Genomic DNA, 14,275 nt, shown 5'->3' on the forward strand with positions numbered 1-14,275 from the left:
CGTTATACTCAGCTGACTGCACAGGATCCACCAATCACAGGTGATATATTACAGCTGACCTTGCTCCCTCCCTTCACAATGGGCTTTGCATACACTCATTACAATTTAGATGCTTCAAAATAAAATAGAGGATCATAGTCTGTTCATTGTGGTTAATGTGCATGAGGATTTACAGAAACAACAGGAAGTTAGTCTAAAAATGCTCCAGTGGCCAATGTGGAAACTACAAAACTTCTATTATTTTTATTTTTCATACAGATCATATTCAGAAGAAAAAAAATTCAAAAACATTTAAAAAAAAAAAAATACATTTAAACAAAATTACCTGATTTAAAACAACAGGTCATTTACTGATTTCCATCTAAGGCCCTCACACACATTACAATTAAGTCTGAAGAACCTGCCAAGGATCAGCACACTGGAATTCTTTATTGTAAGCGAGATGACCCGCCCCAGAGGAGCCTGGAAGCCACTCTCAGGGATCACAGGGGTGCTCAGCCGAGCAGAGATTCATGTGTATGGAGGAGTCGAAGAAGAAGCACTCGGCTAAACAATCTTCCAGATGACAGCTACCGAATGTGCATAGGGACCTTAACACGATATTTACCCAAAAACTATAGGTATTTTCAGATTATATCAATTTCTCCATATTCATGCACCAAATGATATGCTTACTGCCAGATAAAAACCCTCAGGAGGGAAATATAGATTAGTCAGGTCTGTTGTGACCCTCATGTTATCCCCAAGACATCACATAGGCAGATGAATCAGTCATCCATTTCACTTTATAACTAGTCTTTGCAAATAACAATATTTTGTCTTCAAGGACAACCCAGCAGCCACCTTGGTAAGCCGGTTTTGGGTAGTGCTCCCATTTCCAATAAAATTCTGGGACATTTTTTCTTAGAACTCTGCATAGTGTTGTCCCTCTGTTTTCCTTCCAGGAAATGACTATATAAATAGACAATTGGGCGTTACCATTTCCTTGTCAATGGGATGTGACTTTACACCATCAACTCTGATTGGACTGTGCAGAAACATACTTCATCGGATACAGAAACGTTAACACCAAGATGGCAATTTAGTTATATATTTCCAAGAGGAGTAAGAAAGGAACGACACAAAGCAGAGTACAAACAAAAGATGCAGCAGAACTGTTATTTCATGTGGGATACAAGCAGGTATTGAAACTGAATTTCTTTTCAACCCTGATAACTGCAGCAAGCAAGAAATTTACTCTTAAAGGGGTTGTGCACTACTGAATGACCCCTACTTAATTGCTTAAAGGGGGTGTCCACTACTAGGAAAACCTCTTCTCATCCTAAATGTTTGCCGGCGGAAGTAAGAGCTGTGGTTGGTGCTCACTCCGTCTTGATTACTTTTACGCCCGAAGGCGGGACCGCGACATCAGCCCAAAGGGCGGCGAACCCAGGCCAAAGGGCGGTGATCACGACGTCAGCCCAAAGGCCGGGACCGTGACGGCAGCCCAAAGGCCGGGACCGTGATGGCAGCCAAAGGCCGGGACCGTGATGGCAGCGCTGATTAGCCGCAGGGCTCGCATGACATAACCTCACATGAGCTCCGGGAGGGAGAGTGTCAACATCGCTGGAACGATGCTGGCACAGGAGGTGAGCATAGGAGTTGGGGCCATCATCAGAAATGAGAACGGTTGTCCTACTAGTAGTAGTGGACAACCCCTTTAAGTGTCCCACAAAAAATAAAGAAATAAATACTTATTTTCATGGCCAGCACCGTAATTTCCGGCAGTTAAGTGACACTGTTTGTGGAAGTTGACTGGCTCCAGAAGTCACAGGACAAAAAATTATCATGTGACCTACAGGAACCAATCTGGCGCCGATTCGGGAGGCAAGTACCGTATGTGATTTTTTTTATTTTATGAGGGGCGCATAAAGAAGTTATTCCTTTTCAGAACCTTTTCCCTATATGCACAGCACGTTGTAAAAAAAAAAAAGTAATATCTGTTCTCTATTTACTCTTCCTGCGTCTGGTGCGGAGTCTCCACCACTGCTACCGGTCTCTGTTGTTTGGCTGCAGAGGTGAAGTCGCATCAGTTATCTCTGATGATCTAGACGGCATGATCTGCTGGGCTCACTGATAGACTCAAGTGATGTCGATGTGTGGTCACCTCTGCAGCCAAACAACCGACACCAGGGCAGTGGTGGAGACTCAGCAGGAAAAAAAATTTTTGGAAAGGACACAACTCATTTATGTAACCAAGAAGGGCTTGACCAGAGGAGGACATCCTTCCTTACATCTCATGTCAGAGCCTTCAAAACGATCCGTAAGGTCTGAAGCCATTCACTGCACAATCTTCACTCTTCTGTGCGTCTCAGTCTGGTCGTGACGTTACCAAGTTTTACAATGGAATTTGCAATATAAGGACTTCAATAAAAGCCTAAACCGCAGCACAGCCCATAAAAAAAAAGCTAAAAATAAGTCTTGCGGCTCTGTAGAAGATCACAAGCATGGACGCAAACATATGTGGGTAATCAGAGCATACATCCGCCTGCAAGAGCACCGGAAAATCTATTTGACATGTGTCAGCCTCTGACGCCATCGGTATGACTCACGGAATAAGAGGATTATCTGATTGAAAGTAATACCTGGAGAAGGACAATGGACACAGACGCGGGAATATTAAGAAGTGCACAGAGCGGAGGGTACAGAGACACTTACTAACCATGGATATACCACTGCGGACAAAGCAATGAGCAGCTTAGAAGATCTACTGTACAAGAAAGAGGTGCGGAAGAAGAGATGGATGCAATCAAAGGAGCCATCACCAAGAAGGATATTCAAGGTGCCGACTTTGGATAATTACAGAAACTGGATACAAACAGTTTTCGACATGGTGCAGCCGATAACACACTGGAGCAAAATGACCTCCTAATATTTAGTTGTGACATAGAAAAGGAGGCAGCAAGCGTTAGCCGAGAAGCAAGAAAGACATTCACACTGGATGCAGAACTTGTGCAGTACAATGACCTTTTCCACCAAGACACAAAATCTCCAAAGTCCTCCAAGGAGGAAGACGCTGACAGCTCTGACAGAGAAATAAGTGATTTAGCACAGAGAGGAGAATCGTGGGAGCAAATGACATATGACAGCGATGCAAGGGGAGATTACGTCAGAACCAGCAGGACAAGAAACTTCAGTGATTTATCCGCACGGAGAGCCGCAGCTACAGATCTGGAGGCTTCGAGCCTCAGCTTGGAAAACAGAGATTCCTTCACACTGGGTGCAGAGGTGATCCAGCCCCAGGTAGATGGAGAATACCTGTTGTCATGCAATACTGCATCTCCTGACATATATGATACAGATAGGGAAAATTCTGGACCTGTGCCCTGGGTCTCTGCGATAATCAACAACGCACAGATGCTGAGTGATATGGGTCCAGCATCTATAGTGGTTCCTGCAGCAGGTGCTGCCTGGCTTGTGTCCTCAGTGCCAGCCAAATGCCTGGAAATGGGGGCAGTGGTTGTGGCCTCATTAGCACTTCGCACAGTCGGCCTTAATGTAATCTCCATGGTGTTTCCTGGCACAATAAACATAAACAGAATAGAGATGGCGCCAACAGAACCCACTGATTGGGAGGCACGGAGCATGGACTCGATTTGTCCTGCGACGATGTCTGCAGAATATGTGAATGTTGATTCCGTAACCCCGGATGGGATAAGACAACGCTGGCATCCATTAGAGGATCGTCTCTATGCCCTAGGGAAAGCCCTGACAGCACTAGACAAGAAACTTGAAGGCTTCTCTCCACATATTTGGGAGGCAGACACGCTGCTCGATGAAGCGGAATTATCATTCAGCCAGCATGCTCAGTGCATCGCTGACATCGTGGAGGAAAACAATAGCCGAGCTCAGCGCCTCCTGCTGCTCGGAGAACGGCTAGGAAAGGAGGTACATCAACAACAGAGCCTGAGGAAAAGAAGCGAAGATGACTAAACACCAGCAGCTGCTCCACATAGGACTGCCTCCATCAGACTCTGCATACCGATATTGTGACCAGGGGCAGTGGTGGAACCAAGAGTAGGAATTAATGATGGTGATTTATATTAATAGGTTCTGACCTGTCATAACTGGCAGGGGATCTACTCTTTAATTAAAACAATGGGATCAAATACCTTACAAGGGATTGTCCACTACTCAGACAACCCCTTCCTAAATGTTTGTACTCACCTCCCGTGTTATGTTCTCTCTGGGCTTGCGTGACGTTGCTATGCCAAGGGAGCACTGCAGCCAATCAGTGGCCAATTAGTTGCCGCTGATGGGCTGCAGCAACCACGTGGCATAACAATGTCACACAAACGCTGAGAGAAACGGACATCACAGGAGCGGGAGGCAAGAAAAAGGTGTTTGCAAGCTACTCTGGAGGGGCTACAGAATTTCAAAAGTTGTTTTCCAAGTAGTGAACAACCCCTTTACCATGTCCCTTTCTGGTTACATTTTGGTTACTGTTGTTTAGGATATACCTGTGTAGCTATAATAAACTCCCTATGTCCTCAATGATGCATTATTTGGTTGTGCACATATGGAGGTAAACTTTAAACCAATTTGTCTAATCATAGTTTTTATGGGTATTTTGCATGAATGTTGTGGTACAGCAAAGGGTGTTTTACTGGATGGGAGATACATTTCTCCCAGCAAGTTAATGTTTGGCCGGGATTTTCCCAAAAGACAAGGACCTGCGATGATGTCAGGGTCACGTGATCAGCCCATGTGATGTCTACCTCACCTGTGGGAGGGGTTATGGGCTATGTAATGGAGGTTGGTATGTGGCACATGGTGAGTGTGTGTGGAAGATACAGGAACTTGGCTGGACTTAGCCTGAATTTGTTTGCAGGATTACCCATGCTGCAGAGCTATAGCAGCAAGACTCCAAACAACCCTGGGAATGGCACCTGGCAGATGCCGCTGACCTGGCAGTCGCTTAGATAAGCCCGTCCCATGCAAGGGTGAGTCTGGGACCAGTGGTTCTCCAAGCTGGAGTATATTTATGTTTTTTGCTACTTTCTGTTAACCTGCTGTTTACCAAAGTGACATTAAACCACTGAAGTTGGACTTTAAGCCTGTGTGTTGCCTCGTTACTGCAGCCCTGCCATTACCTACCAGAGCAAATCCCTACAACGTATACAGAACGGCATAAAGATAACCAGAAAACCATGACATCTGAACCAAGAGCTCATTCAGCACCACTCCAACAATAACTCTTAATTTCCCCTACTTCCAAATGCTATGTATCGACAGAAAATGACTTATTGTTTAAAAAAAATCAGTTTTTGTGTTATGTGTACTTTTTTCTTTAAATTTGTCAATTTTTAATATCACAGTCTATTACAAAACAAAAATTTGTAATCTTGCATATTTTTTTTAAGGCACAAATTTCCTGTCCTTTCAGGAAGAATTTCCTGGAGTTTTCCTTATCCACAGAGGAAGGATTACAATGACAGATGACTCAGGATCCACAAATCACAATAGGGGATGTCACAGCTGCTCCTGCTTCCCCTTCTTTCACAATAACATGTGCACACACACTTCACACACTTCAATACAACAGAAAAGTTCAGCTATGTACAGGTGTTGTTTCCTGAAACAAAAGGAAGCACGAGTCTAAAAAAGCCCAGTGGGCCTGTCTTGAAATTGCAAGATATCAATTTTTTTCAATTTTAATAATTGTAATATGGAGAAAAAAATTGCACACAAAAAAACTGATTTAAACAATAGGTAATTTTCTGATGACTTATTCCCTTTAAGATTATGACTAGTTAGCTGCCTTGCAGCCACATATGTATCAAAACACTTTGTCACTCTTTTGTTTGTAGGCGGGACCTGTAGACAGGTGGGACTAGTTTGCCGAGTCTTCCTTTCTTGTCAGTATAATAACACTTTAAAAACTGAGCTACAGACTCCAACAGAAACCGCTAACAACCACATGACTCCCCGGTATACAGACACCAGGCGGACAGCCCACAAAACCGTGGAACGACAACTAGTACATGAAGCTGTAAAGGATAGATGTTTAGGGTTAATGATATCTAAAGACACATTTAAAAGACACAAGACCTGATTCATCATGGCAATTTACCTCACAATTAGTAACTTTTTGATTAGTGCAAAATTCATCAAACGATTTGCACCTTTTTTGTTTTTCAAATTGTCTGTTGTTGTTGTTCAGTTAGCTTTCTGATTTCTTGCTCAAATAGTTTTTTTCAATTTTAATATTTAAAAATAAAAATAATAAAACTCCTCAGCTTTCTGATTACATCAATGTGGCTTTCCAAAATCTTCTGGACCGATTCATCAAATGGAATTTTAATTTGCTAAATTTGGAGGAAATGTACTCCTCAATTTTATGCTCCCTATTTACTTGCAAAATTTGTGCCATTTTGCAAAACCTGCAACTTTTTGAACTAAAAGGTGGCAAAACAAGTCAAAGAAAAACATTTTGATATTTGATTCATGAAGCACTTGCACCATTTTGAAGAATTTTGCACAAAAAAACAGCATCGGAAGCCACAAAACACAAATGACGAACGGTCTCATTATCTTAACCTGACAACCACCATCCAAATGTCAGTTTATCAGCTGTGAAAATGTCTGGCAAACAACGGCATGACCAGGAGAGTGTTGGCGATTCGTCGGAGGAAGGTAAAATGTTACTGCATCCATTAAATGCAAGGAAACAAAGGCAAATACCCAACACCATTGTCATCCATCGTTATAAGGCTGCGCCATCTACCTACAACAATGTAACTGGATGTAAGATTGTGCCGTACCTGAAAGGTTTCGAAACCTGAGAGCTAAATTTTGTAAATTCACCCGGAGCCGTCCATTCAGATCCAACCTAAGGTAAGGCAATAAAGATTTGTGTTAGGATTAGGCAAAATATTGGCACAAAGTGGTGGAAAGTTAGATGAAAGGGTCAAACCTGTTGAGCAGAGGCCCTAAATTTATCATGATGAATATTAGACCTGTTTGGACCAAGTTTCCGTTGCCGTCTGTATTTTAGATGACATTAGAAAATTTGTAATCGCACCCCATGTGCACCTCATGGAGATGAGCCGGTGGCTCACGTGCCGGGTACGGAGGGGTTGGTTGCCCGAGCGAGTACTCAAGTAAGCAGGGCCGGCTGTGAAGGCAAAGCTTTGTAAAATGTACTTCTTAATTAACACTTCTCCAAACTAAAGCAATGGCAAAAAGCACAACGAGACACTGGTGAGAAATCCCATCACATAAGAAATTCATGGCTTACTCTAGAAAATTCAATCAGATCAACTCTCGGGATAAATCCTGCCACGTCCAGTACCAATTACAGCGGCATGCACAATTTATTACAAGGACTGATTACTCCGGTGTTAAACAAGCTCCAGGAATTATCCAGTTTTAATGAAAAATGCATCCAGGAGGTCCCCAACTATTAAATGGGCAGCGCACACACAACAAGTAAATAACGGGTTCTGGTATTTTTACCAAAATACAACATGTTTGTTTCAATGACAATCCCATTAATCCTTTGGTCAGGTAAGAAAATACAACTGGTGGAACTACAGGTACCAGGAAAACACTCCAAGCTCCAGGGCTAAAATTTTGTATTTGGTGTCTAAAACTTACGCGTTTTGGGTGTCGGGGGTACCTCTTCTTCACCTGACCAACAAGTATATCATATCACATACTTGACATGGTATTTCAAAGAAGGGCTGCATCTACCCAACGTGCATGTTTTAGGCAAACATGGCGCCGATGTATTTTTCTGCTACATGTAGTTCAACAAGCTTCCATTGTCATTTCCTTATATGACCATACTCCCCGATTAGCATTTGGACTCCGAGTTGGCAGTTTCTGGGTGCATCAGCTGCTATAGCGTCCTTTCAATCAAACACGGTTACAGATGGTGTGACTGTCGCAACGGCAAAAAAGTGAGAACCTCTATTTTTCAATACCTGATCTAAGTGTCACGACAAGTGCCAAGATTATCCACATGTGGTGCTCTGCCTTTATTCTCTACTAGCTGAAGAGCCCGGCGTTGCCTGGGCAGAGTAACCAACTGTGGTTAGTTATAACAAATTATAATGATTATATTGCACATAAAAACGTGCATCTAATCCTATCTTGTGTGATACTGACTGCTGAGCCATGTATCTAATCCTATTCTGTGTGATACTGTCTGCTGAGCTGTGTATCTAATCCTATCCTGTGTGATACTGCCTGCTGAGCCGTGTATCTAATCCTATTCTGTGTGATACTGTCTGCAGAGCCGTGTATCTAATCCTATACTGTGTGATACTGTCTGCTGAGCTGTGTATCTAATCCTATCCTGTGTGATACTGTCTGCAGAGCCGTGTATCTAATCCTATCCTGTGTGATACTGACTGCTGAGCTGTGTATCTAATCCTATCCTGTGTGATACTGTCTGCTGAGCCCTGTATCTAATCCTATCCTGTGTGATACTGTCTGCTGAGCCCTGTATCTAATCCTATCCTGTGTGATACTGTCTGCTGAACCGTGTATCTGTTCCTATCCTGTGTGATACTGTCTGCAGAGCCGTGTATCTAATCCTATCCTGTGTGATACTGTCTGCAGAGCTGTGTATCTAATCCTATCCTGTGTGATCCTGCCTGCTGAGCTGTGTATCTAATCCTATCCTGTGTGATACTGATTGCTGAGCTGTGTCTAACCCTATCCTGTGTGATACTGCCTGCTGAGCCATGTGTCTAATCCTATCCTGTGTGATACTGTCTGCAGAGCTGTGTATCTAATCCTATCCTGTGTGATACTGACTGCTGAGCCATGTGTCTAACCCTATCCTGTGTGATACTGACTGCTGAGCCATGTGTCTAATCCTATCCTGTGTGATACCGACTGCTGAGCCGTGTATCTAATCCTATCCTGTGTGATACGGACTGGTAAGCTGTGTATCTAATCCTCTCCTGTGTGATACTGGGCTCCCCCTGCAGTCTGTCAGAGGGTGGTCTGTGCCGGCACAGTAATAAATTGTGTTATTTCCAGCTTTACAGAAGGACGATAACACCGTAGAAATGATAAGAATAATAGGCCTCAGTTGCCACAACTGTCTACAAGGAAAACTGTTGCTGATAGCAACCAATCACAGCTCATTTTTCATCTTTTAAACAGCTCTGGGACAGCGTGGCGACTTTTGTGTTTTGACTTTTATGTGGCGAGGTTGGTGTATGTGTGGTGTGGTGTAGTGACCACTGTGTCCGCTAGGGGGTGCTGTGTGGATGTCCGAGGAGAGAGGATGAATGGCAGAGTCATGAATGACCATTATGTATCTCAAGGTGGGTGGCCTTGAGATGGAGACTGATGTGTGTATTGATCAGCAGGGATATTGCTGAGGTGTTTCAATGTGTCAGGGAGAAGTCTCCAGGTAACTAGGGAGACGGGCAGTCCCAGTTACCTACAAACCCACCCAAGGGGTGTGTTTAAGGATGCTATTGCAAAGAGTGTGTGAATGGGTCAAGGACCTGTGATGAGGTCATAGCCATGTGACCCGGTGGGCATGGCTACGGACCATATATGGTGGCCAGGGTAGGTCACATGTGGTGAATGCTGGGACCCGGTTAGTCCAATGTGGAAGGTCCCGCTGAGATGGGGCTTCCTGGCTAACAGCCTGTGAAGTGGCTGTGAGTAATGGCGACGTGTGCCTGTTAGTTCCCTGGAGGGAATGAACGTGTGCAGCATGGTGAAGCAGCATGAGAAAACCCTGACAGGGTGAGATAACTTGGGGCTAGGAAGCCTGTGCATTGAACAGTGCATAACTTATATGACTACAGGATAACAGAGGGAAACTCTGTAATGGATGCTATGTTGATAATATGCTGTTTTCTGTTGCTGTGATGGTTTATGATGCTGAATAAACCGCATGGACTGTTATGATTTTATGGAAAACCTGTGCCGGATCTGATTTTATGACTGCTGAGCGAGTATCCCCTACTTGAATGACAGCGCTACCTCACAGAGATGAAATGTGTGCTGAGGGGGGTATATGTGTTGAAGCACGTGGTAGTGTGTGGCGCATTTTGTGTGTGTGTTCATATCCCCGTGTGTGGTGAGTGTCCCATGTGAGGCCCCCACCTTAGCAACTGTACAGTATATACTCTTTAGCGCCATCGCTCTCATTCTTTATGTCCCCCTTGTTCACATCTGGCAGCTGTCAATTTGCCTCCAACACTTTTCCTTTCACTTTTTCCCCATTATGTAGATAGGAGCCAAATTGTTTGGTGAATTGGAACGGGCAGAGTTTTTGCCTCACAACATAGCCTATGACGCTCTTGGGGTCCAGACATGTGACTGTGCAAAATTTTGTGGCTGTAGCTACGACGGTGCAGATGCCAATACATACATACACTTTTTCCCCATTATGTAGATAGGGGCAAAATTGTTTGGTGAATTGGAACGCGCGGGGTTTTTGCCTCACAACATAGCCTATGACGCTCTCGAGGTCCAGACGTGTGACTGTGCAAAATTTTGTGGCTGTAGCTGCGACGATGCGGATGCCAATTCCGGACATACAAACACACACACACATACACACCCACATTGAGCTTTATATATTAGATTTCCACATATTAACCATTTGGCCAAGTGCTGTACATTTAAGGCAGAAATGCACCATCACAATATGGAGCAGGCTCAGAAACAGAGCCCGCTGTATAAAGCGCAGGTGCCCCACGCTGTATAAAGCGCAGGTGCCCGCTGTGTTATGCACATGGCACCCAAAATTAACTGCTGCGACTGGAGTCAAGTCTGACTGCAGCAGTTTAATCACTTAGATGTCAGCTGCATTTAATAGGAAAGGAACAGAGGGGAGGGAGGACAGTTGCCTCTACTGTGACAGCAGTGTGCTAATGGGATGCAATGGTTGCTGGGAGCCTAGCCAAGGCCCCCCATTACAAACATCTTTCTTCTTCTGTGAAACCTAGCCATGCTGGCCTTCATTGGACTGAATTTTACTACATACTGCAATACTGAGGGACTGCGGTATATAGTACAAGCAATCACATGATCATTCTTGTCCCCTATGAGGCCTTGAAAAAAAAAATAATAATATAGGTTTCTAAAAATATATGAAGAACAAAAATTGGTATAGCCATTATCATACTGACCTGGAGAATTATGTCATTAACTTTACAAGCACTGAAAAAATAAAATCCAACAATCATGGCAGAATCTGATGGGAGTTTTTTTTCCTCCCACTACACTTGTAATTTTTTTTTATTGTTTATTAGTACGCTTTATGATAAAGTCAATGGTCTCCTTCAAAACTCTAACTACTAGTCCCACAAAAAAAGATTAAAAAGAAAATGTTTAATTAGCCATGTCGATGTAAAAATATTTTAAAAAGGTTACGGCTCTTAGAAGTGGAGTAGGAAAAAACGAAAGCCCAAAAAAAAAAAAAAAAAAAAAAAAAAAGGCTACTCTGGCAGGAAGAAGGAAATATTCAGTGTAAAAGTATATACTGTATTGTGATAGGCTCTGCGGGGGTGGTGCTTGAGGAATGAACAACCCCTATGTTAAGCACCGCCCCTAAGGTACTGCATTTGGCATTTAACAGTGGGGGAGGATTGTCAATACTTGGGCACAGTGTGGGGTAAATACACCACAGTGTATCCATATTTATCTTTAGTTTTGTTGCAATTACCATTCACTACAAAAGTTTACCTACAAGCAGTGAAGCAACAATAAAGAGAAAATTGGAAAATCAGACATAAAGAAGCAGTAATTCTATCCAGCCACATTAATGTAGATATGCAAGAATGGATTATTCGTTATCGGGCACCTACAACGTGTGTTTCATAATGTAAAACCTTAGCCCTTACCTTTCCCACATAAGCAATCAATTGGGCACTGGACGGGCTTTCTTCTACACCCAGCCAAAATTCAGAGTTATCTTCTGAGGCTACAGCAAACTGAAAGTCCCCTGCAGACGAAGAAGAAGCCACTGAGACAAGAACTACTGATGTGCAGAAAATGGGACACGACAGGCCACCGCCGGGATTATATAAATAGGGTTAGAAGCGAGGAGAACATCCAACAACTAAGAAAAGCCTCAGTTCAGGTCCAATCTCCGAGTGCTGCAGAGGAGGCCATGAGTATACGCGCTTTCTGCAGAATCAATTAGACTGTCCATAGAGGGGTCATTAGAGATGGCTTTACATATCCACACTCCATCGCCCTTCATGTCAAACCGAAACGGCCAACGGCTCCTGGAGGAGCAACATTTACACAAACAATGACGCCCCGGTAGTAAACCTAATAAAAAATACATTCACATGCTCTACACTTCCCAGGCTGTGGATATTAACGGAGATTACAATATTGATCCACACAACACCTACAAGGAAAATTCTGCTCATCGAGAGGGAAGAAGAACTGGAAGTGGTGTGAAAACTAGAGGATATATCTGGAGGCACGTCAGGACTTAAAGGGTTATTCCCAGCCTCATAGATGGATACTGTCGGATAGGGCTTGCAAGTATAAGCAATTTTGCAATTGATTGTTAAAATCTCAAGAACGGCTGAAAATTTTAACACTTTTTTCCTTGCTACCTTGGAGACCGGCCACCACTGCTAGACAGCAGAACATGAGTAGAGCTTACAAGCGCTTTTCTATTGAGTTTATTAGTACCATTCTCAAGTAGGCCTCGATTGCTAAATCTCGTCAAGCTTCAGGACAGATCTTAAAAGCTATACCGCAGCGGTGGTCGGTCTCCTAGGCAACGATCTGTAAAAATAATAATCTTTATTTTTATATAGCGCTAACATATTCGAGAATATCTCGAGAACGGCTGAAAATTTCAGTAAGCAGTAAATTGCAATAGTGCTTGTTTTTTCAAGCACTTCCCAATTAAGAAGATTAACTCTTTAAGGAAATTCCCCCCACCCCCAAAAACAAAAAAAAGAGAACATTACAGTGGTGTCTATAATACTGCTCCTTTGGAAGGGGCTTTTTGCAAACTATAGGTAAGTTAAGTTCAAGGCTTGTACATCAATCCGCAGTGTGAAAGAAGAGGCGATAAGAGAAAGACGGTTAAACGAAATATTCCATATTTCACACCCACCATCCTTGTAAGGGTGAATGTACCCGAATATCCTTAATCCATAATTCTTCCACTTGGGTGATACAGCTAGTTTAGTGACGATGGTGCGAGTCTATGGAGGAGAAAGAAACACCAAGTGATAGGGGAAGAAGAGGCTAAGAAAAGAAGTGGGAAAGTGAAAAGACAATACTTACATGAGGATACAGGGGGAAATGTAGGTTTGCCTTGAGTTGCAGCACAGATCCTCCACACCAGTCCTCAAATACATGGAGGTTCACTTTGCCCTTGTACTTTAGAAGAAGGAGAAGGAGAAGTATGACATTACGGATGACCATTCTCTATTATGAACCACTGCTACAGCAAATTTTGTCACTGCAGGGATTAATTTTCAACAGTATCAATAAAAGCTCACAATTTTAACTACAAATGACCTACAGGGGGTTCTCTCACCAGAAACCGCCCCTTTTCAAAGTGCAGGTGTCAGCTGATTTTCGGGGGTCTCACTCCAAGCAAACAGTTGACTATGCCAATTAATATGTTTTTTTTTTTCTACTTGGTATAAATCCTAAATCTGACATTGCTTAATTTTTGTTCATGTGCCTCTCGGGTCCTGAGATCTGGCCGTTCCTTCTTATATATATAAAACTAATCTTTTTAGCAAAGTGGGCAGCATGGTCATCATGAGTACAAAATACTTTTCGGATTTTGGCGCGCACGGCGCACCGTCAAAAGTGCGCAGCGCAGGTCAAAGCGCAACTAGCGCACGGCCTGCGCACGATCTGCTCACCCTATGCTAAAGATAGGGTGCGCCGATCGCAGGCGCCGCTGTGCGCTAGGAGGCGGAGCTACAAGCAAGGGGCGGGCACGCCGTGCAGAGAGCCGGCTCGGGGGCGGAGCTACCCCCGGCCGTGCGTGCGCTTAAAAAGCGCTAATGTGAAACCAGCCTAAGGGGGGGGGGGGCATATCCAATCAATGGAACAATCTGTTCCAGATTCATGACAACAGTGCATTTACATCAGGTAACATAATTGCATATTTGTGGCATGTGACACATCCTTTTAAAAAGAGTACCTGTCTCTTGCTCAAACAATTGTGCTAAATACCTTTTATAATTCCTTGAGCGTCTCCGATTCTGAGTGTATCTTCCATTTTGCGCTATGTCGTTCAATTGCAGAGATATTCACATTTATC

General features: G+C 43.5%; 1 protein-coding gene across 7 annotated transcripts in view; it reads right to left on the minus strand.

The window, feature by feature from the left end:
* B4GALNT4 (beta-1,4-N-acetyl-galactosaminyltransferase 4) overlaps positions 1-14,275 on the minus strand; it is a 110,573-nt gene that overhangs the window by 71,244 nt on the left and 25,054 nt on the right. For all 7 annotated transcript variants that reach the window (XM_073554333.1, XM_073554334.1, XM_073554337.1 and 4 more), the window contains 4 exons: positions 13,279-13,374; positions 13,106-13,196; positions 11,865-11,965; positions 6,804-6,871 (listed from right to left, as the gene is read on the minus strand). In XM_073554333.1, the coding sequence (XP_073410434.1) occupies positions 6,804-6,871; positions 11,865-11,965; positions 13,106-13,196; positions 13,279-13,374 (356 nt within the window). The remainder of the gene's footprint in view (positions 1-6,803; positions 6,872-11,864; positions 11,966-13,105; positions 13,197-13,278; positions 13,375-14,275) is intronic.

The sequence above is a fragment of the Dendrobates tinctorius genome, unplaced genomic scaffold, assembly GCF_039654945.1.
Source record: "Dendrobates tinctorius isolate UK_male_01 unplaced genomic scaffold, ASM3965494v1 ptg000211l, whole genome shotgun sequence".
In the NCBI taxonomy this organism is placed as follows: Eukaryota; Metazoa; Chordata; class Amphibia; order Anura; family Dendrobatidae; genus Dendrobates; species Dendrobates tinctorius.